Source organism: Mytilus californianus, unplaced genomic scaffold (assembly GCF_021869535.1).
Source record: "Mytilus californianus isolate M0D057914Y unplaced genomic scaffold, xbMytCali1.0.p SCAF_15, whole genome shotgun sequence".
In the NCBI taxonomy this organism is placed as follows: Eukaryota; Metazoa; Mollusca; class Bivalvia; order Mytilida; family Mytilidae; genus Mytilus; species Mytilus californianus.
Genome location: NW_026262637.1, coordinates 19,161,617 through 19,186,428, shown reverse-complemented (window position 1 = coordinate 19,186,428; position 24,812 = coordinate 19,161,617). Strand labels below are relative to the sequence as shown.

The window sequence follows — 24,812 nt, the reverse complement described above, 5'->3', positions numbered from 1 at the left end:
GATTATGTACATTGATTATTAACAAACAAAATCAAGTCTTTCTCAGCAGAATAATTTCCAACATGATTTATTACTCTTGACCCATCACTGGACAAAACACCTCTATTTATTATTATTACTTAATTGTTATACAGTTTATAGAATTCAGATTCCATTTTAATTTATGAGCAAGCTCCATGCACGATTTCAAATAAAATTTGTTGCTTTACTTTCGCTGTTGATAATTTTCAATGCCAAGTGCAACGTGTTTCTAAAAATAACTAACCAATCAGAATGAATAATTTGGCCACAGCCACCATTTCTTTTCAAGTCACGTTGATCGTAGCATGTTTGAAGTCTGTTTGTTTAGGTTTTAGATTCTTGAAACATTTCGTCTTATACAGTTTACATTTGATATTTCACTATTATTTTTTAACTTAAAACGATAAGACTGGATATAATATGCCTAGAAATAACAAAAAGCAGATCTTACATTGGTTTAGAAAAGGACTTAGGCTTCACGACAACCCAGCACTAAAAGAGGCTTTAAAAGGAGCCGATACATATCGATGTGTGTACATTTTAGACCCTTGGTTTGCTGGATCTACTCAAGTCGGCATTGCTAAGTGGAGGTAAGCTTTTACATGTATACATTTATGTAGTAGCCGAATAAGTTTCAAGTTCAAGATATTCATGGTATTGGCTTTAGTATTGCTAAGGATTTGTATACATGTTCAATTCTCAACAAATCCTTGACATTGTTGATGTGATATATACAGTGTCATAGTGTTATGCGATAAGTCACTTTCATTTTCTTGTTAAATATTTCATATAAAACTATGTTTTTAAAAAACTATTTTCATAGTGTGACGGCATTGCTTCCCTTCAGTAGTACATGTAGATACATGTACTTGTAACCATCTGTAAGCGCTTGAACTAGAAAATTACTTCTTAAGCTCAGTTGGTTACAGCGCTGACTTGTAATACAGAGGTTCCTAGTTTTAGTCCTTGACTGGCTTGAGGAGAAAAAGTTGATTTTGTAATGGGAATCCTGCTCTCAAGTTACTGTTACATTTAAACTAAAAAACCCACTGTGGTACAGAGGTTTTGACACTAAAACTTTATTATTTTGCAATTGAAATGATAGTGAGGACCATCAAATTTTCTCCAAGGACCACCAGGGAAAAAAGGCTTCGAGAACTCTGAATATTCTTTCGACAATTTTTTTTTCAATCCAAAAGGCATTTGAAAGTGTCCAGATATCAGCTTTATTCGTAAAATTACTAAGCTTACATTTTTTTGTACATGTATAAAGGAATTTAAGGCAGATTTTATAACATTCTCTTTGAGATGTACATTATACTCGCCTATTCTTGTTACATGTAAATAGGGAGTCCAAGAAGGAGATAGTTTATGTACTACTCTATATATTATTATAATGTATAAAATGTATTTGTTACTTTAATGACATCTGAAAACATTTTGACGCCAAATCATCTATTCTATTCCTACATGTATGTCTTGTTAATTTACAAGATCAAAATTTAAACCATTTATCTGCAAACAGAAATGACAGAGGAGAATCTACAATAAAACAGGATTTGTGTGAAAGTTAATAGTAAGGTGATAATTTTTCAATATTTTTAATGCATGGGATTGGTGCCTAAATGGCACATTCTTTATGCAACTTCCCCAAGTCAGGAGCCTGTAGTTCAGTGATTGTCATTGGTTCATGTCTGTGAAACTGTACATGTTGTGCATGTATTTGTTTTTCTTAAATTGTTTTGTTATAAACTAGACCATTATTTTTCTTGGTTGATTAATTGTTACACATTTTTCATATTGTGGCCTTTTATAGCCGACTATACGGTATGGGTTTTTCTCATTGTTGAAGGTCTTACAGTGGTCTCTAATTGCTTACATCCATTTCATTTGAAATCTGGTGGATAGTTCAACTTACTCACTCAACTGTTTTGTTGTTGGTATTCATACCACATCTCCTTATTTTTATAAAGCTACATTGTATACCTAGCATTTTCAAATATATTATTTCCACTCCTAGATAGAGTTGTTACTCCTATTCCTACCTCTACACACAAAGTGGATGGCATATCATGTATACTGCAATCACCTGGACAGCTGATCCTTTCAGTAACTTTTGTAACATATTACCTAGCTTTTGTATCAATTGATACATGTAAAAATAAGGAGATGTGGTATGATAGTCAATAAGACAACTGTCCACCAGAGACCAAGTGATGAGGATGTAAGGGTTTAATGATGATTTGAAATATGTAATCAGATTTGTTATTTGATAGTTGTAAGGAAATTAAGGAATTTTATGGGACAATAATAAATGGGTAGTTATCTACATTTAACAATTACCAATTTATTGTTGTATCCTAAAATTCAGGATATATTTAAGCAATAACTATTCTCAAAGAGTTAATGCCCCTTAAACTACTTGTATGACATAAATGGTAAAAACGGTTTCAAGATATATCTCCTTAAATAAATGATTTTTAAATTACTTATGCATGTGACAGTCATTTACAAGTGTAACTTAATGCAAGATTCTTTAGTATAAATGTAAATTAAAATAAACTGAGCACAGAAAAATATCTTATTTCAATAAATCCCCTTGACTTGTCTCAAAATTAAAAAAAATAGGTTTCTGAATAATGATGTTGGTTTGCATAATGAGGTGGGATATAAAAATAATGCAATACTACTATCTGACATAACTGCACTGCAAATTAGCTGTATAAGTATAGCATTTATAGAAATTATAGCCATCAGGAAGCATTAAACAATCTCTAGATGATAAATTTAGCTTGTTGTGTAAGCCAATTGTATCCTACTTAAAACCTACTCAGTCACATTATTATTATATACTTCAATGCTTTTATTTTCTGCTTAAAAAGTTCGTCTTGGATCTACTGTTGGTTTCTGAATTTGTCCAGTCATAGAGTTTTGAATATATTTACATAAATTTATTTATTTTGTTAAACATTTTAAGATAGATTGCTGCATCTTCTGCCATCTGAATTGAAAACAATCAGTCTAGAACCTTAATGAAATATGCAGATTTTGAGACAGGAATGCAATGCATTTGTAAGACTTTTCATTTAAACTGGAAAGTTTTATGATTTATTTTATTATTTACAACATAATTTTAACAAATGCAGAATTTTAATTTTTATTTTTAAATATTGAACTGTCTAATACTTATATAAGGGGAGATAACTCAGACAATTTCATTTTATAAAGGAAAGTTAGGAAATTGCCAATTGTTTTCATGGTTTTGTATCAAGATATTACATATGGGGACCCCAATTTTTCTTTTAGTTAATCATGTTAATTCTCTGAAAGTAAAAAGCACATCATACATTGTACATGTAAGAGTAGGTTTCTTCCTTTTCATACTAAAATTGTTTTTCCATGTATAATCCTTACAAAATTTAATGATTTTCACAACCTATAGCTTGATAAGAAATATATATGTGACCCAAACTTTTTATTGTATTTTTGAAATTGGCAAATAATATAAACTATATTTGGCAAAGTATAAAGAATTCTATCTATATTGGTATAGTTCCTATCTTCCTTATAACATGTATAAGCATGCCAATAACTAAATATAACAGTAATTAGCTACAGACTACTGCTGTAAAAAGAAGGTTTCCAGCTTGCCAAACAAATTTATCAAATAGTATAAAAAATCCAGCTAACAGTATTTTGAAGAAACAATACTGATTGAATTACTTTCTAGTTGCATATTATATATTTCTACTATCATATTATATATTTCTACTATCAATTATCATTATAATGAACATTGTATGAACAATTAGATAATAATCCTAATTAATTCAGTACATGTAAATAAAAACATGAATAATTAGGTAATACAAACTAAAACATAGTGTACATGTATATTTGTATTTGTACATTGTAGACCAATTTGTTTTTTGTGCTGATTAAATGTTGTAAAAATAATATTCACAAATTGTGAAAATATACATGTATATTATACACACAGTATAAACCAAGTTTTAAAACCTGTTTGTTTCCTAGACATTACAAACTGGGTGTAAGGTAAATTAAAAAACACCATATACATACAACCATTACAACTGAGAGACCCTCATCTTTTGCTGACGAACAGTTAACATTAACAAATAAGCCTGTGGCCATCATCATGTATATCAATTAAATATTATAAGCAGTAACATTAACAAATAAGCCTGTGGCTATCATCATGTATCAATTAAATATTATAAGCAGTAACATTAACAAATAAGCCTGTGGCCATCATCATGTATCAATTAAATATTATAAGCAGTAACATTAACAAATAAGCCTGTGGCCATCATCATGTATCAATTAAATATTATAAGCAGTAACATTAACAAATAAGCCTGTGGCCATCATCATGTATATCAATTAAATATTATAAGCAGTAACATTAACAAATAAGCCTGTGGCCATCATCATGTATCAATTAAATATTATAAGCAGTAACATTAACAAATAAGCCTGTGGCCATCATCATGTATCAATTAAATATTATAAGCAGTAACATTAACAAATAAGCCTGTGGCCATCATCATGTATATCAATTAAATAGTATAAGCAGTAATATACACTGTATACACCTTAAAATTAGTTTTTTCCCTCATTAATATCTGTTCTATAAACTATAACGTATTTCTGTATTTTAAAGCAGTGTACAAGAAGGAATATGTTATATTGATTCAAGGCACCAAATTCCTACACACAGTTGACAAAGCCATGTAATCTTCATATCACACTGACTTGTTAAGGCTAAAGTCAGAAACAATCATTTAAAACAAAGAACAGATCAACGATATTTCAAAAACATTGAAAGAAAGGAATGTACAGGAAAGGTGAATTGAGAGGATGCATATACGTAATAAGTTGCAAGCATTTGAGTGCAGATTTTTTCAATGTTTTTTTTTAATAAAGAAACTTCTGACATGTGTTGTAAGACAATCATAACAAAGCTTAATTTGTGTTTTTCAGATTTTTGCTGCAGTGTTTAGAAGATTTAGATGCTGCATTAAGGAAACTGAACTCTCGACTTTTTGTCATTAGAGGACAACCAACAGATGTCTTCCCTAGAATATTTAGGGTAATAATTACAATCTAATCTACTAAAGTCAAATTCTAGATGCGACTTTTGATTAATTATAGCTTTTCAGAGATTAGAAAGGTAAAATAAAATGATAAGAGAATCTTTTTTTACATGTACAGTTGCTTATGTACAAATGAAGCAAATGATCATCCGTCTTGCAACAAGTTTTTGTTTTTTTTTGTTTTAAAGAAAATTTTTTGGATCGTATAATGCTATCATGTTGTCGTCCGAAGACATTTGGTTTCCAGACAATAACTTTAGTTTAAGTGTATGGATCTCTATGAAATTTAACCAAAAGGTTCAATACCACAAAAGGAAGGTTGGGATTGTTTTTGGTGGTGATGGTCCCAACTGTTTAGGAATTAGGGGCCTAAACAAGCATTTTTCTAGTTTCAGGACAGTAACTTGTGTATTAGTATTGTGATTGCTCTGAAATTGTAACACAAGGTTCAATACCACAAGTAGAAGGTTGGGATTCATTTTGGGGGTACTTGCCCAAACCGTCCAGGAATTAGGGGCCAAAAAGGGTCTAAAACAAGCATTTTTTTAATTTTCAGGCAATAACTTGTGTTTAAGTGTATCAAATTTTCTTAAATTGTACCACTTTTTACAAATAAAAAATTTCTTCAAATGATTTTGGGGGGGTCAATTTTTTTCCCTCAAGATTTAAGAAATTGTCAATTTTCCAAAGAAAAAAGAAAAATTGAGGGTCACAATTTATTTTACTAATTCTTTGTATATAGTCTGAAAACAGATTTACTAAGTATTGCGCAACAGCACAATGTATTGCACAAAAGCAAGAAATCTTCAATTGAAGATAAATTCAAATCATATAACCAATTTCAAGTTCTTTGACTACATTTATTCTGTGTCAGAAACCTATAATGTGTCAAATATTTAATTACAATCCAAATTCAGGCCTGTATCAAGCTTGAATATTGTGTGCATTTTTGCATTTACTGTTCAGGGTTGGACCTATGCAGTCTTATCCAGCTCCGCTAGGCGAAGCAGTTTATTTACTATGAATCAATGTTAAATAAAACTACATTTTGAATTAAAAGGATATGTACATTTATGCAAGTAATTTTTTGTTTTTGAAAGCTTAACTACAGGCTCACCTGTATCTGTGCATTTTCAACAATGGCCACACACTAACATTAAAGAGTAGAATAAAGTTTATGACTGATATCTCTTTTTGTTGATCTTCTTGTATTGCTGATAATTTTTTTCTGTTTTCTGTTTCTTTATCTATTATAGTTTTGGCATTATATGCTGAAATTGGGTAAAAAGAAACTTTAAAGGATGATGACTCCTATAAAGAATAAAATTACATTCATCTGTGTTGATATATTTTAATTAGTCTTGAAATTTATTTGTAGGAATGGAACATCACAACTTTGTCCTTTGAGGAGGATCCAGAACCATTTGGTAAAGAAAGGGATGCTGCTATAAGACATTTAGCCAAGGAAGCCGGTGTAGAAGTCATTGTCAGAACCTCACATACATTATATGAATTACAAAAGTAAGAATATTAAAAACAATTAGTTCTTCCAAGCCCTTAATTGTGAAATTTATAAATCTGCAAACTCTTTTTGAATTGTGTGTCTGTTGTATTTCATATAATTTTGCCATTGTATTGAATTCAGCTGATTACAAACTTTGTAAGTATAGGAATTAGAGGTTATCTTTATATTTGATCATGCATTTAACTCAGTTCATTTTCATTTTGATCATTAACCATCATATTGATTTTATGCCATTTGAGCCTGAATTGATCTTTATTATGTTGTAAAGTTCCTAACTATTCCTGTTATGTGCAATTGCCAAAAGGTAATAATGCTGCAGTGAGCTAGATGGATTGATATTTTAAAACATCAAACCGGTTATCTTTCAAGCTTATTCAGAAAGAAAATATGAACCATACTTGTACTACCAGTAGTCCAACATACTAAGGTGAATTTTTACCATGCTAAGTTACAAGGAACTCAACCAAACTATAATTAGTCTTTGTTTTTACACAACTAGGGAATGAACTCACAATATCCCACCCCTTATCTGATACATGTGCACTACTGTAGGACTACTGTGGTAATTAGTTTGTATGTGTAAGAATTGAGATACCGTATAAACTCGCCTAATAGTCGATCCTACTATAAGTCAGGGGCCCTTTTCAGCTCCAAATTCTAAGGATTTTGTCTTGACCCTCGTATAAGTCGGACAAAATTTGGGCATTTTTTTTTCAGCTGACAGTAACTGAACGCCGGTAAAACCAATGCAAATCCAGGAATAATATTCATTTCTGCATTAATGTTTGTTTGGTTTGAATTTAGTTGATGCTCATCATGATAATTTATATTGCTGTTAATAATAAAGATGTATTCATTTCTCTTGTTTTGTTCACTGTTCAAATGTTAGATTAGCCATGTGTTGTTTACGTAATGCATCAATGATTTTGTAGGGTATGACTAACAACCTATTGTTTGAGAAAAGCGAATATAAACCAATATGAACCTGAAAAATTTAAAGTCAATCAACACTTGATGAAAATATTTTTCACAGCATACATAACTCGGTGTTAAATGAGCATGTACACTTCATAATTCTTATTATATTGTGATGATTAAAGGATTAAAAAAATTAAGTGAAGCTAATCAATATATTAAAATAACTAACTCCAACTCATTAGTGTCATCTATTTACCTATCACTGATAGTTTTCACACCTTTAGTAAATACAACTCTTTGTCTCTTAATTGGGGTTATCAATGGATTATATTGGCTTGTCAATCAATTTTGTAATTTTTGTTTGCCTGAGACACTTTAATGAATAATATTTTGATTTTGGGAATGAATCTTAAAATTATTTTTTGATTATTATATGATTTATAAGCATTGAATTGATATCATGATATCACAATAATGACACAATAACTCCGCTGAAAACATCCTTTCACATATTTGGTACATTGTTATCTCCTTTTCAATTTTGGTTCTTGGCTCTTCTTTTGGGTTTATAGGAAAACCATGTGACCATGAAAATCAATACACAAACCGGAAACAGTAGAATTTCAACACGAATTTGCAGAAAATGTTTACCAAAGAACAAATAAAACACAAAGACAGTATTGTAGTCATTTATTTTCAACAAAAACTTTTTATTTATTGATTTATGTAAGTTTGGCAATCAAAAACGTAGTTTTGAACAGGAAATTCACTCCTGACCACTTTTCTCAAGCTTGGATTTTTCCTCTGGTCGCTAGATCTCGTCTATTAGTCGGTCCCCCTCTCTGGATTATGAATATTACTCCCAATTTTCCGACTAATAAGCGAGTAGGAACGGTAATTGAGTGAGTTGATCAGTTGACATCTTTTATATTATTTTATGAAGATTGCTCCACACATCCTTGTTTATTGTTTGTTACATTTTATTTAATTCAAAATCTAATTTTTCTTTTAGGATAATAAGCTTTAATAATGGTGTACCTCCTCTCACATACAAACGATTCCAAGCTATTCTTTCAAAGATGGACCCACCCAAACAGCCAGAAGACACAATCACTAGACAATTCATTGGTCATACCAAAACACCAATTTCAGAAGATCATGATGACAAGTTTGGTGTACCATCACTTGAAGAACTAGGTTTGTATACTAGTATGACGTATATAAACTTTCTTACATTTTCAAGCAATAATTGATATAATGTTTATGTATATCATGACTTTTGGTGAAAACAAGCACATATGTGTACATGCAGGTACTGGGAAAAGGGCAAAATGTAATACTAATGACTATTTTCAATGTTTTTTGTTGTGTTACAAAGTAACAGCTGTATTGATGAAGGAAGAAGGTGCACAACTGTACCAAAATTAAATATGTTTTTTATTTCCACTTATTTTTTTTAATTGTTTTTTTATTGATCGGCAACCAATAATAACTGCATTCAATTATTTTTGATATTGCAAATTTACAAGAGGAAAGTGTTCACTGTATTATCGGGTGAATTTGAATGTAGTTGAGGATAAAAAAAATATCTTTGAAATGAATGTTGCTCTACTGTTAACTCCTGATATCTGTATGTAAAGAATAGTTTACAAACCTCTACAAATAAAGCCCAAATCAGAAAATACAACTCATTCTGAAATGTCGAGAAAAACTGGAGAAGAAACCAAATTTTGCAAAAAACTGGTAGAAAAGGTCATGGAGTCTAAATTGTTAACTATTTACTGATTTTATGTCATTGATGGATACCCATATCCTTTGTTTTTTTTATTATGTATTTGTTTGGAAAAAGTTATACTGTAAACCAAGTAATTTAATTTCCCAAGTAGAAAAATAACGTTAATATGTTAACTTCGATCTTTCCTTGTATAAATAAATCAAGAAAATGAGAAAACCATGAAGTCTGCTAGAAAGGACTGAATGCAAAATAAAGAATCTGCAAAAATAAGTTTGTTCACAGTACTCAAGTGAACGATTTATTTTATGAATGAACTATTGTCCAAAAACCATTCCTGAACATGGCTATTTTACTGTAGGTTTTGACACCGAAGGTCTTGGACCAACAATCTTCAGAGGTGGTGAAACAGAAGCATTAGCCAGATTAGAGAGACATTTGGAGAGAAAGGTAAGCTTAATGATGTAAATGTTTTGATGCATATTCTAATTAAACTCCAAATGATACAAATGATAAACTGGTGTTTTAATGTTAACGTTTAGTAATAAGGGGCCTAAAAAGGGGTTTAAAATAAGCATTTTTTAGTTTCTAGACAATAACTTGTGTTCAAGTGTATGGATCTCTCTAAAATTGTATTACAAGGTACCATACCACAAAGGCAAGGCTGTTATTGAGCTTGGTTTGGGGGGAAAGGGGGGTGGGGGTGATGAATCATAAGGGGGGCGGGGGTCAAAAAAGGGGTAATTTTTTTTTCCTTTTTTTTTTGTTTAAAATTTACATTTTAAGTTAGTTATTTTTTATCACGAAGAGAAAGTAGGAATTGAGTTTTGGGGTTAATTGCTCAAACATTTATGAATAAGGGGCCAAATATTGGTCAAAAATAAGGATTTTTTTAGTTTGCAACAAAAACTTGTGTTCAAGTGTATGGATCTCTGTGAAATTGTATTGCAATGTACCATACCACAAATTGAAGGTTGGGATTGAGGTGGGGGATGATGAATCAAAAGGGGGTTGAAAAATGTGTGGGAGGTAGGATTTTTTTTTTTCCTTTTTTTTTCTTTAAAATTTTAATTCCATTTAAAGATGGTTGTTTCAGATTTATATATGAAAGAAAATAATAATGATACGGTTATATATCATGAGGAATTGAAATTTAAAATTATGTATATTGGAAATTTAGGTTACATTGGAAAGTAATAATTGGCTTTGGGGGGGGGGGGGGGGGGGGTTATGGCTCTAATGTTTAAGGAATAAGGGGAAAAAGGTTAAAAAACAAGGGTTTCCATTTTAATAGACAAATAATTGAGTAAAGAACATTATTTAAAAGCAGTGTAAGGTTGGTAATTCAAACTCATTTAAATATCTCATCTACACTGCTTTTAAATTATGTAAATTGGAAATTTGCCAATAACTTTATTGTTAATAAATGCATTGGAAATTTGCCAACAATTTTAGTGTAATAAACTTCATTGGAAATTTGCCAATATAAAATTTTGCTGATGAAGGTTTTTTGTTTACCTTTAGCCTTGACTATGAAGTCATTTTCTATTTTTATAGCCTTATGATGTAGTTGAATTATTTAATACTTTTATGATGTGTTTAAATGGGGTTTTATCATGTTTATGGTTGCAAATTTATTGTTTTAGTATAATAAACTCCATTTAAAATTTGCCAATAAAAAAATTTTTGTTTATTTTTAGCTATGATTATGATGTCATTTTCTATTTTACTTTTATGGTTGCAAAGAAATTTTTATTTTTAGATATTACTGTTAAATGATGCTGATTAAGGTTTTTGCTATGTTTAGCCATGACTATGATGTCATTTTCTATTTTAATATCTGTTATGATGTATTTAAATGGGCTTTTATGGTTACAAAGGAATTTTATTTTTAGATATTACTATAAAATGTTGCTGATGCTGATTAAGGATTTTGTTTATTTTTAGCCATGACTATGATGTCATTTTCTATTTTAATACCTTTATGATGTAATTTCCATTTTTAGATATTACTGTTAAATGATGCTGATTAAGGGTTTTTTGCTATGTTTAGCCATGACTATGATGTCATTTTCTATTTTAATATCTTTATGATGTATTTAAATGGGCTTTTATGGTTACAAAGGAATTTTATTTTTAGATATTACTTTAAATGTTGCTGATTAAGGATTTTTGTTTATTTTTAGCCATGACTATGATGTCACTTTCTATTTTAATACCTTTATGATGTATTTAAATGGGCTCCCATGTATTTAGATTTTTGATTATTTATACATGTTACCAAATTGGTCCACATTGAACAAAAACGGTCCAAATTTCAACTTTATTACATTACATCAAACATTGAATTCTACATATTCTTTGATATATTGAAATTAACAAACAATTTAGTTTATGGATATTCCACCATAATAGGTAAATTAAATTTTTTCCAGTTCTTACACCACATTCATCCTGTGTCAGAAACCTATGCTGTGTCAAATATTTAATGACAATCCAAAGTCATAGCTGTATCAAGCTTGAATTTTGTGTCCATACTTGCCCCAGCTGTTCAGGGTTCGACCTCTGCGGTCGTATCAAGCTGCGCCCCAGCGAAGCATTTTATTCTCGTTTCAGAACAATAACTTGTGTGTAAGTGTATGGATCTTTATGAAATTGTACTACAAGATTTCATATCATAAAGGGAAAGCTGGGATTGAGTTTAGGGGTAATTGCCCTAAACTTTAAGGAATTTGGGGCCAAAAAGGTGCCAAAAAACAAGCATTTTTCTAGTTTCCAGACAATAACTTGTGTTCAAGTGTATGGATCTCTCTGAAATTGTTCTGCAAGGTACCATACCACAAAGGGAAGGCTGGGCTTGAGTTTGGGGATGATGAATCATAAGGGGGTTCAAAAAATTTGGGGGGGGGGGATTTTTATTTCCTTTTTTTTCTTTAGAATTTTCCATTTTAAATTGGTTATTTCTGATTTATATATAAAAGCAAATAATAATGATATGGTTTGAATAGGTAAATTAAAAATTTCTAAGTTCTTAGACCACATTCATTCTGTGTCAGAAACCTATGCTGTGTCAAATATTTGATTACAATCCAAATTCAGTGCTGTATCAAGCTTGAATGTTGTGTCCATACTTGCCCCAACTGTTCAGGGTTCGACCTCTGCGGTCGTATCAAGCTGCACCCAGTGGAGCATTTTATTTTGTACAGTGATAAACTTGTAAATTGAAAATGGCTTATATTGTTGGTAACATATTTTCAAAGTACCTACCCTGGGTACCCTGTATGTTTTAATGGAACAGCCCTCACATAATCTAATTTGATAACTTACATAAACATGATAAATGTAATTACTCATTGACATTTATCACATGACAGCTGTTTTGTAACTTAATTGGATTTTGTAATTTGTTATTAATTTATCAAGTTTTCTAACTAATAATCAATTAACACTTCATTAACACTCAAAGTTCATTGAAGTGTGAATGTCCAGATAACATTTAAAAGAAAAATAAGGTAAACTTCGTCATTTTGCTTGTCATTATTTAATTTTGAACATCACCTCTCTTATAAGGTCTTTTTTTTTTCTTGTCCTAACAGTGACTTTTATATACAGATTTGACTGTACTCTATATCTATAATCCATTAATCTGCACCCTGCTTCTTGGTAATTTTAACTTTGGAGTAAAAGACCATGGAATAAACATTCCCAAATAAGGTATGAAAAATCATCAATAAAACTAACAAAAGGGGGAGAATTATCAAGTGAACATTAAAAAAACATACTTTAGAGAAAGACACCAGGACCAAAAGAAAAGAAAGACAGACAACAGTACCTTATATTTCATTTTAAATCTTAAGCATGGTTTATTTATGAATGAATATTATTGCAGGCATGGGTTGCCAGTTTTGAGAAGCCAAAAATGACCACACAGTCACTGTTTCCAAGTCAGACAGCATTAAGTCCCTACCTGAGGTTTGGTTGTTTGTCTTCCCGAACTCTTTACTGGAAGCTGAGGGAATTGTTTAGAAAGGTAATTATAACACTGTAGATCAACACATGCAGCAACGATTAACTTTTGCAGCCATAGTCCTTCTACGCTCAATTTTTGGAAAATTTTGTTTAAATTCTATTGGCCTGTAGAAGTAATTCATAATGGCCGGATAGTAATCAAAAGCCTAGGCAGCTGGGATTGTGGCTGAGGGTGAAGACTGCACATGCATACAACAGAATATTCTGTAGATTTCTAATTATAAGGCCATGTTCATTATAAACTTTTCATGTTAATATATTTCAACTGTACAAACATCCTAGTGTTTTCAGCATATGTTAAGAAGAAAGATGTAGTTTGGAGAAGAGAGAAACTATAGACCAGATACAAAAAGTGTATTAAGTTTATGCGAGACCTTGATCTTTATAAAAGCTTTCAACATCAAATTTAATTGTTATCAGTAAAACATTGTTTGCTCTCTTGATAATACCAACAGGTATTTACCATGAATCAATGATGCAATGTATACTAATATGCAGATTTTCAGGCAAAATCAGCTCAAAAGATGTGTAATCCTGGCTACGATTTAATCAATATGAGAAAATTTGGTTATTAAGATATATTGATTTCATTCAGGTGAAGAAACGGAGTGATCCACCGTTATCGTTACATGGGCAGTTGCTATGGAGAGAGTTCTTTTATTCTGCTGCAACAAATAATCCCAACTTTGACCAGATGGTAGATAATCCAATATGTGTACAGGTTCCATGGGATAAAAATCCAGAAGCATTAGCAAAATGGGCAGAGGTAAATAAATATGACTACATAATTGTATATGTTTTTTTATGCATAACTAAAATTTAAATGATTTAAGACTTGAAACCAATTTGGTGACCCATTAATATTTTCACATCATATGTTTCTAGAGGGGCATATTGTTTTCTGCTCTGTCCATCTGTCTGTTAGTCCTTTCCTCTGTTCCTCCGTCCCTTATCAGGTTTAACTTGGGATTAAGAAAGTTTATCATGGAATTGTGGTCACATCAACTTGAAACATTTTTTTGTTGGCAGGGCATGGTGTCCAATGGATACATATTCTTATTTGTACAATCATTTCAAATTTTCTAAGTTTAGATAAGTTAAAAAAAATGAAAAAATAATGTAAGCTTTTAAACAATCACAAAAACAACAAAAAAAGACATTGAAAAACAAAACAGGAGAAATAAAAATCTGAATACTTTGGCTGACTACCTTATTTGACATTTTAGGGCAAAACAGGGTTTCCATGGATAGATGCAATAATGACACAGTTACGACAGGTGGGATGGATACATCATCTTGCACGACATTCTGTTGCATGTTTCCTGACTAGAGGTGACCTGTGGATATCATGGGAGGAAGGCATGAAGGTAGTTATTAATAAACTGAATTATTTTTCATTGCTACTTGATAAGTTATTCATATACCAGGTATTTAATTTTATAGCTGCAAAATGTTTTTTAAAGCACACATCCTTTCCATTGTTATGGTGGGTTTCTTTAATGATAGGCTTTTAAACAACTATATCTTGAGGGATTTTCTGGATGGATGTATCTTTTTTTTTAATCAGAAAATTTTTTCCATTGATTCAAAATTATTAAACTAAATTATATCAGGGTAGATAAGTCAGATAATTATTTTTTTTAAAAGGAATGTACCATGAATTTACCTTTTTATACGCCCGTTTACGGGACATATTATGGTATACCGTTGTCCGTCTGCCCGACCGTCGTCAACATGTCGGACATTAACTCAAAAACACTTTTACCAATTTGCATAAAATTTTGGTGAATTGTTTATATCTATTGACATGAGCTCCCTTTCGTTTTTTATAAATTTTAGATTTTATGTTTCCGAGTTATGGGGTTTTATTCATTAAAAAAAGGGGGATTTTCCAGTTTTCGGACAATAACTCAAGAATGCTGTCACCAACTTGCAAGACATTGTGGTGAATTGTTTATATCTATTGACATGAGCTCCCTTTGGATTTTTATAAATTTTAGATTTTACGTTTCCAAGTTACAGGGTTTTATTCATAAAAAAAGGGGGATTTTCCAGATTTCAGACAAAAACTCAAAAATGCTTTCAGCAGTTCTTATGAAACTTTGTTGAATTGTTTATATCTATTGATGTAAGCTCCTTCTAGAATTTTATAAATTTTACATTTCTGAGTTATGGGGTTTTATTCATTAAAAAAGGGGGGATTTTACAGTTTTCGGACAATAACTCAAAAATGCTGTCAGCAATTCTCATGAAACTTTGTGAATTGTTTATATCTATTGATGTAAGCTCCCTTTTGGTTTTCATAAATTTCTAATATGACATTGAGAATTAATTGAAATTTATTTGTTTATAGTCTGAGAACAGATTTACTAAGTATTGCGCAACAGCACAGTGTATTGCACAACAGCAAGAAATCTTTAATTGAATATAAATTCAATTCATATAACCGATTTCAAGTTCTTTGACTACAAATATTCAGAAACCTATAATATGTCAAATATTTAATTACAATCCAAATTCAGACCTGTATCAAGCTTGAATATTGTGTCCATTTTTGCCCCAACTGTTCAGGGTTGGACCTCTGCGGGCGTATCCAGCTGCGCTCAGCGAAGCAGTTTATTAAAAATAGCATTATATAAACTACATTTTGGTCAAATTATTAAAAAAAAAATCTTTGTTTTTAATTTAGACCCCCATCTACCTTTAGATGTAATCTCCATTGGGGTTTCCTCCATTTCATTTGAAATAAAATAAAAACAATACTTTTAGTCAGACTTCAACAAAATAGTGTCCATCTTTCTTTTTATGCCCCGCAACTGAAAGTTGGGGGCATATTGTTTTACCCCTGTCCGTCCTTCCGTCAGTCTTTCCCTCCGTCCGTCCTATTATGGGTATATAGTTATTCCAGATAACTCTTCCTACAGTTTGAATGCTAGGAAGTTTTCACTTTGCTGGCTGTTTGTACATATATTGAAGGTGTGCATGTGATCAGGGTTTTGATTTTTATTATACCCCTGCTTTAAAAAAGATTTCTGAAATTTGGTTTCAGGGTTTATATAAGTCAGCTATAAAGTGTGATGCGTTTTCAGATTCATCACTCAACAACTTCCTGTTTACCGAACACTTACATCATTTTACACATGACATCCAAGTTGAAAATTTTCTTCACATTTTTCTCAGGAACTACATTACAAGGATTTCTGAAATTTTGTTTCAGGGTTTATATGAGTCAGCTATACCGTGTGATGCATTTTCAGATTCATCACTCAACAACTTCCTGTTTACCGAACACTTACATCATTGTACAATAACTATTTAAATATTCCAAATGCATATTTGGGCAGGGGTATCATCAGTGAGCAGAAGCTTGCAGTTTCACTTGTTAATATTTGCATTTTTGGGAGAGAGTTGAACTTATTTTTAAATAACACTTTGCATCTGCGGGGGCATCAGTTGTGTCTCAGAGACACAATAAAATCTCAAAGAAAGTTCTACATTGACTTTGTTATGATACAGTTACTTCAGAGTGGAGTGCGGGGGCATCACTTTGTCAGTTTTGTATAAAACTAATATGCACTATTTTAACCATGTTTTGTTATGTCTTTTCTAGGTTTTTGATGAGTTATTATTAGATGCTGATTGGAGTGTGAATGCAGGGACGTGGATGTGGTTATCATGTAGTTCATTTTTTCAACAATTTTTCCATTGTTATTGTCCTGTTGGGTTTGGTAGACGAGCTGATCCCAGTGGTGACTTCATCAGGTAGTTATATAAACAGTAACCTAAATTCTATAATAGCTGTTCAAACCAGTCATTGGTATCACTTTGTGCAACAACAACAAATATTTGAGACCGTCACAAACAAAACCATACTAAATATCAATCAACTTAATGAATGTGTGTGTCCATTATTTCAAACAAGTTAAATAAGAGTACAATTTCTATTCTGTATTGAATTATCAAATTATTGGTCATTTATCAGTTCATTTTGTATGGTTAAAGAACCTTGCCAAGGGATCAATTTAGGCTATTCACATTACGTTGGTTCCAGCTATTAGCATCCATTCTCAATCAAATAACCTATTAGATTCTAATCTTTTATCACAATTATATCCCATAGGCATACCCATTATAAAACAAATACCTGCCTTATTGGTAAACTTTACTAATTTTCAGGTAATTGAAAAAGAAATGAATTATGTTTTTAATTATTTAGTGAAACTACATTTTATCTGAATTGTCAATCCACCATGGTGAAATATTCCAAAAAGCACAATTATTTTATAGTGTACATGAAACAGCCATCAGTATTATAAATTATTTTCATATTCCAGAAAATATTTACCAGTGCTTAAGGCTTTTCCACCAAAATACATCTATGAGCCCTGGAATGCTCCAGAAAGTGTACAGAAAGCTGCTAAATGTATCATTGGCAAAGACTATCCATTACCAATGGTGAATCATGCTGAAGTCAGTAAAGTTAACACTGAAAGAATGAAACAGGTTTATCAGCACTTGGCTTTGAGAGCATCAGCTGGTAAGACAAGTTTTAGATTTCGTGTAGAATTTAATGGGAACTAAGAATCAAATTTCTTTAACTTTAGTTTGCCTCAACCAAATATAATGAATCTTATACACAATGCTGATTACCACAAAACAGATGAAAGTTTGAATTTTGGTGGCGTCACTTTTACCGTTCTAGAGTTATGCCCCATTACAAATGGAAAAATTGCCGAATTTTTTGTTTCCATTCTCTAACTTAAGTTTGCCTAAACCAAATGTTTGTCTGTCCCGCTTCAGGTTAAAGTTTTTGGTCAAGGTAGTTTTTGATGAAGTTGAAGTCCAATCAACTTGAATCTTAGTACACATATTCCCTATGATATGATCTTTCTAATTTTAATGCCCAATTTCAAGGTCCACTGAACAGAAAAAATGATAGTGCGAGTGGGGCATCCGTGTACTATGGACACATTCTTGTTTTTATACGACCGCAAAAATTGAAAATTTTTTGGTCGTATATTGGTATGACGTTGGCGTCGTCGTCGTCGTCGTTGTCGTCGTCATCGTCGTCGTCCGAAGACACATTAGTTTTCGCACTCTAACTTTAGTTTAAGTTAATGGATCTCCATGAAATTTTACCATAAGGTTCAATACCATGAAAGGAAGGTTGGGATTGATTTTGGGGGTTATGGTACCAACAGTTAAGGAATTAGGGGCCAAAAAGGGGCCAAAAATAAGCATTTTTGTAACTTCCAGACAATAACTTGTGTGTAAGTGTATGGATCTCTCTGACATTGTACCACAAGGTTCCATATCACATAGGAAGGCTGTAATTGATTTTGGGGGTAATTGCCTCAAAATTTTAAGATAAGGGGCCAAAAAAGGGGCAAAAAACAAGCATTTTTCTAGTTTCATGACAATAACTTGTGTGTAAGTGTTTGGATATTTCTTAAATTGTACTACAAGGTTCCATATCACAAAGGGAAAGCTGGAATTGAGTTTGGGGGTAATTGCCCGAAACGTTTAGGAATTGGGGGCCAAAAAGGGGCCAAAAATAAGCATTTTTCTAGTTTCCAGACAATAACTTGTGTTCAATTGTATGGATATCTCTGAAATTATACTGCAAGATACCATACCACAAAGGGAAGGCTGGGATTGAGTTTGGGGGTGATGAATCATAAGGGGGTTCAAAAAATTTGGGGGGGGGGGGGGTTCTTTTTTTTTTCTTTTTTTCCTTTTTTTTTTCTTTTAAAATTTTCCATTTTAAGTTGGTTATTTCTGATTTATATTTAAAAGCAAATAATAATGATATGGTAGGAAATACACACCAAACAGGATGTGTAAATTATTATACAATAAGTATTGTGCAATAGCAAGATATTTTCAATTGCACAGTATTGCACAATAGCAAGAAATCTTCAATTGCACAGTATTGCGCAATAGCAAGAAATCTTCAATTGCACAGTATTGCGCAATAGCAAGAAATATCCAATAGCACAATATTGCGCAATAGCAAGAAATTGTCAATTGTACAGTATTGCGCAATAGCAAGAAATATTCAATTGCACAGTATTGTGCAAAAGAATATACTTTGTATAAATTGCTTATTTCTTGATCAATTTCAATGGGGTTTTATTCTTGAATTCTTGGGGTTCTTTAATATGCTGAATCTAACCATGTATTAAGTTTTTGGATTTTGGGCCCTGTTTTTAAATTGGTCCACATTGAGGTCCAAAGGGTCCAAAATTTAACTTTGTTTGATTTCATCAAAAATTGAATTATTGGGGTTCTGTGATATGCCGAATCTAACCGTGTATTTAGATTCTTAATTTTTGGTTCCGTTTTCAAATTGGTCTACATAAAGGTCCAAAGGGTCCAAAATTAAACTTAGTTTGATTTCAACAAAAATTGAATATATGGGGTTCTTTGATATGCTGAATCTAACCATGTATTTAGATTTTTGATTATGGGCCCAGTTTTCAAGTTGGTCCAAATCGGGGTCCAAAATTAAACTTTATTTGATTTCAACAAAAATTGAATATATGGGGTTCTTTGATATGCTGAATCTAACCATGTATTTAGATTTTTGATTATGGGCCCAGTTTTCAAGTTGGTCCAAATCGAGGTCCAAAATTTAACTTTGTTTGATTTCAACAAAAATTGAATATATGGGGTTCTTTCATATGCTGAATATAACCGTGTATTAAGTTTTTGGATTTTGGGCCCCGTTTTTAAATTGGTTCACATTGAGGTCCAAAGGGTCCAAAATTTAACTTTGTTTGATTTCATCAAAAATTGAATTATTGGGGTTCTTTGATATGCTGAATCTAACCGTGTATTTAGATTCTTAAATTTTTGGTTCCATTTTCAAATTGGTCTACATAAAGGTCCAAAGGGTCCAAAATTAAACTTAGTTTGATTTTAACAAAAATTGAATTTTTAGGGTTCTTTGATATGCTGAATCTAAACATGTGTTTAGATTTTTGATTATGGGCCCAGTTTTCAAGTTGGTCCAAATCGGGGTCCAAAATTAAACTTTATTTGATTTCAACAAAAATTGAATATATGGGGTTCTTTGATATGCTGAATCTAACCATGTATTTAGATTTTTGATTTTTGGGCCCCGTTATCAACTTTGTCCACATTGTGATCAAAAGGGTCCAAAATTAAACTTTGTTTGATTTCATCAAAAATTGAATTCTTGGGGTTCTTTGATATGCTGAATCTAACCATGTATTTAGATTTTGGATATTGGACCATAATAGGTGAATGTCCAATTTAAAATTTTTAAGTTCTTAGACCACATTCATTCTGTGTCAGAAACCTATGCTGTGTCAAATATTTAATCACAATCCAAATTCAGAGCTGTATCAAGCTTGAATGTTGTGTCCATACTTGCCCCAACTGTTCAGGGTTCGACCTCTGCGGTCGTATCAAGCTGCGCCCTGCGGAGCATTTTATTAAAAGAGTTATGCCCCTTGGAGATATTAATTATATGGAAAATTGCACCGTTAGCACTCTCATGTGTACAGTTCTTGCCAGAATTTTATGAAATTTATATCATACGTTTATATCAGCAAGGTCTTTCGAAAAAGTGTTGATCAAATATTTTTAACGAGTTATGCCCCTTGGAAATTTTAATTATATTGGAAATCACATTGAATTTGCTGTGAGGCAGACATTTCTCTAAGATGATTATCAACAGTTTTAAAGAACAGAAAAAAAGTGTACAAGTTTTGACATAATATGAATAAAAAGGTAAACCAGTGAAACAATAACATCCTAACAACACAAATAATAAAAAAACGCAGTAGAGTTCTCAATAGACAGGTACACAATCTAAATAAAAAAAACAAAAAAACAAATAAAATGATACCTGTGTGCACCACACATTTTTCAGGAATAACTTTCATCAGGTAGGCCTGTGAGGGAAATTTTTTCAAAATAAAAATATAAGACTTTTTAGAGCATACAATAAAAAACGGCCTAACGAGAACAGCCCAAAGTGGCTAATGGTAATGTCAACCTTAGTTTTATCACAAATAATATATTATTTTATGTTGTGGAAATTTACAACAACAAAAATATATGGAAAAATTTGAAAATTTTGTTAAGAGACTGTCAAACAACTAGCAATAAACACTATATTCTCCAATTAATAAACAAAAAAAATTAAAATTTGACAAAAGACAACCACTGACAAGTCATTAGTTTGAATATTTGAGTTTCAAATTTCACTAATAATAGCTCTTCTTGCAGAATCTTTTGGACCATAATTTTAAATACTGTTTTCAACATTCTCATTAAACATGATATATACGTATAATGACTAGTAAACAAAATATGAATAACTTATGAAAATAAATATAAGAAGATGTGGTATGATTGCCAATGAGACAACTCTCCACCAGAGACCAAATGATGTAGAAGTTAACAACTAATGTCTATAGGTCACTGTACGGCCTTCAGCAAAAAGCATATATAAACAAAATATTATATAACTTATGAAAGCATATATGAACAAAATATGAGCTGCGTCAGATAGAAATTGACCTTATGCAAATGAATATCGCTACATTTGTTAACTTATTTTGGGTTGAAAAAATCTATATGCAAAGTCTGTAACTGTTTGAAAATTGAGTCGATACAGGAACCCTACAAAATAGACCAAAATTCATCTTTTATTTCGTATTTGAATGTTCCAAAATTAATCAATGTCTTATAAATGAACATGTATACGTGCGCTTGCATAAGATTTCTATCCGACACAGCTCATATTATATAACTTATGGAAGCATATATGAATGAAATATTATAAAACTTATGAAAGCATATATGAACAAAATATTATATAACTAATGAAAGAGCCTGTTTTTATGTATAATTCTGTTTTCCAGCTGCATCTATCCCAAAGCCGTTACATGAAGAGTTCGCCAAGCATGGTAAAGGTCACAAGTCTGGTAACCATCCATCCAAAATGCCAATGATGGCTGGTGGAAATAATTATACACACAGTCTAACATCGGAGGAAAATCAGCCGCAACAGTTCAGAGGTTATAACATGACAACTAATTGAACAATTGTATTCTGAAGTTTGTAGTTCTGATGACGACTAATTGAATAATTCCGATACTTCTGAAGTTTGTGGATCTGATTACAACACAACAACTAATAGAACAATTCCGATACTTCTGAAGTTTGTGGCTCTGATTACAACACAACAACTAATAGAACAATTCCGATACTTCTGAAGTTTGTGGTTCTGATTACAACACAACAACTAATAGAACAATTCCGATACTTCTGAAGTTTGTAATTTTGATTACAATATGATAACTAATAGAACAATTCCAGTACTTGTGAAGAAAACAAATGTGACGAGAGGAATGAATAATGTACAGTTAGAAATGCTGTTCAACTCTAGGGGCATCAAATGTACCATCTGTTTTTATTCTGTGTATATATATATATATTATATTTACATTAGTATAAATTGTCTTTTTCTTTCAAAACTATGAAATTGGCAGAATATTATACAGCATCTTGTATAATGTCGTAGATATATTTTAAAATTGATTGCCTCTTTTTGTAGTGATATTAGAGTGTGAAAGCATTGTCAAAGGTACATTTTTCCAAAGCGCAGAAGCTTATTACACTTTAAACGGGCAAATGTGTAAAGCTTTAACAATCCTAAAAAACTACAAAAAATATGCATATGAAACCTATAATTTCATTGTAATTCCAAAATTAGGAAATCATGAGTTGATTTAAGTGTAGCGTTTATTTTGTTGAAAATATTCCTGTCTTGTAATCATGGATAGCACAGGGATGTTGCATTATATTCTGGTATGAAACCTGGCTTTAAAGAGGCATTAGGCCAAAAAAAAATATATGTCTGTTTACGGTTACCCGACCTACCCTACTTTTGAGCGCCGACCCTTAGTCATTTTATTTCCGTCGTAAAGTGAAAAATAAACTGAACTCGTGTCAAAAGCGAAGTAAGTGTTGCAAATGATATAAATCAATTGCCTGATACATCCCAATGTTCACAATCGTGAATATGACAGCTGTTTTAAATAAATTCGCAACTCGTGTGATGAAATAAACACTTTGCTGCCATTTTTTTCCAAGGGAAATAATCCAATCATCAAAAATACAGGTAAACTTGGCCCATGATCAACTCTGACCATGACAAGTCGAAACGGCATGACTCAAAATCATGTCACAAAAAATAAAATGAAAAAATAAAATAAAATGAAAATACCGACCTACCTACCCTATATTTTTAAAGTATGTAACCTTAAACAGACATATATTTTTTTTTGGCCTTAGCTACAATTTAAACAAATAATGAAAATAAAAATTTTTGGTTTTAAACATTTACAAAAGCAGAATATTGAAATGATATTTTGCTATTAGCAGTCAGTTTGGTACAATTTTGTCAAAATAAGCTCAAAAAAATTGCTGTTGTATTTTTTGCTTGCAAGTCAATAATTCAACTGCATTTGAATCTGTATTCATGCAACCTTTAATTAGGCTGTATATCAATTGGCAGTCTTCGGAAGTCATCACAATGGTTAATTAGATGGTATCTAGTCTGAAATATGCACGAAAAGCTGATAAATTATAATGAGGCCATGCATTGTAAATTGTTCCTTTTGGACTTTTTAGTTATTTGGACATACGTTATAGTATGTTCTAGTAAACATTAGAAATTGTGTTAAATTGATAATCATAAATTTGACAGCTAATGCCCTTTTTAACACGACATGACTGCTATCTGACATACTGTTAGATTATTTACTATCCCAGAAAAATGATATGTTGATCTAAAGTGTACAGAACATGAAAATAACTGACTAGCATGTAAATCTACTAAGATCTATGTATATTTAATAATTTATCATTGCATATAGAATTTGGCTTGTGGTCATTTTATGTTTACCCACATATATTTTATAAGTCTAGTATGGAAAGAGTCTTATATACATACATGTTTTTACTCTTGTTTTATGAAAAATGCATATGTTTTGGTTTGTTGATCAAGAAAATTTTAAACATTATTTATATAATTGTTGTTAGACAGATAAATGTGCTCCTGCGCAAACTTAGTTTCGTAGAAAAAGGTTTCCACAAAAATTGCTACTTTAACAAAATGAAAATCAGTTTTATTAATATATTATATACATGATTGAATACCTGTCAACAATCTTAGTTAAGTGCTTCAATTTAAGACCATAGTTAATTCATAAATGTACACCAGTTCAAATTTCTGTATGTGTATTAATTCATAAATTTACAACTGTTCACACTTCTGTATGGGTATCTATTTATAAATTTACAACTATTCACATATATGTATGGGTATCTTTGACATGGTCAGATGTTACTCACATGTTGTATTTTATTATGTTGTGGTTAAAAAACAACAACACACTTGTTATAGTTGAATAAAATAATAAGTTATTAA

The 24,812-nt window shown here is 31.3% G+C and overlaps 1 protein-coding gene and 1 long non-coding RNA gene across 2 annotated transcripts; both read left to right on the top strand.

Annotated features, from left to right (window-relative positions):
- The first annotated feature begins 280 nt into the window (after positions 1-280).
- On the top strand, positions 281-24,812 carry LOC127725596 (cryptochrome-1-like). The gene is made up of 11 exons (XM_052232682.1): positions 281-611; positions 5,026-5,134; positions 6,517-6,659; positions 8,594-8,778; positions 9,675-9,763; positions 13,203-13,343; positions 13,938-14,108; positions 14,569-14,709; positions 16,953-17,104; positions 17,677-17,879; positions 22,240-24,812. The coding sequence occupies exons 1-11, from the start codon at positions 442-444 to the stop codon at positions 22,416-22,418; spliced, it is 1,683 nt and encodes a 560-aa protein (XP_052088642.1). The 5' UTR covers positions 281-441; the 3' UTR covers positions 22,419-24,812.
- LOC127725875 (uncharacterized) lies at positions 17,905-21,212 on the top strand. Its single transcript, XR_007993244.1, has 2 exons — positions 17,905-19,841; positions 19,968-21,212. It is a non-coding gene; the product is annotated as an uncharacterized LOC127725875 (long non-coding RNA).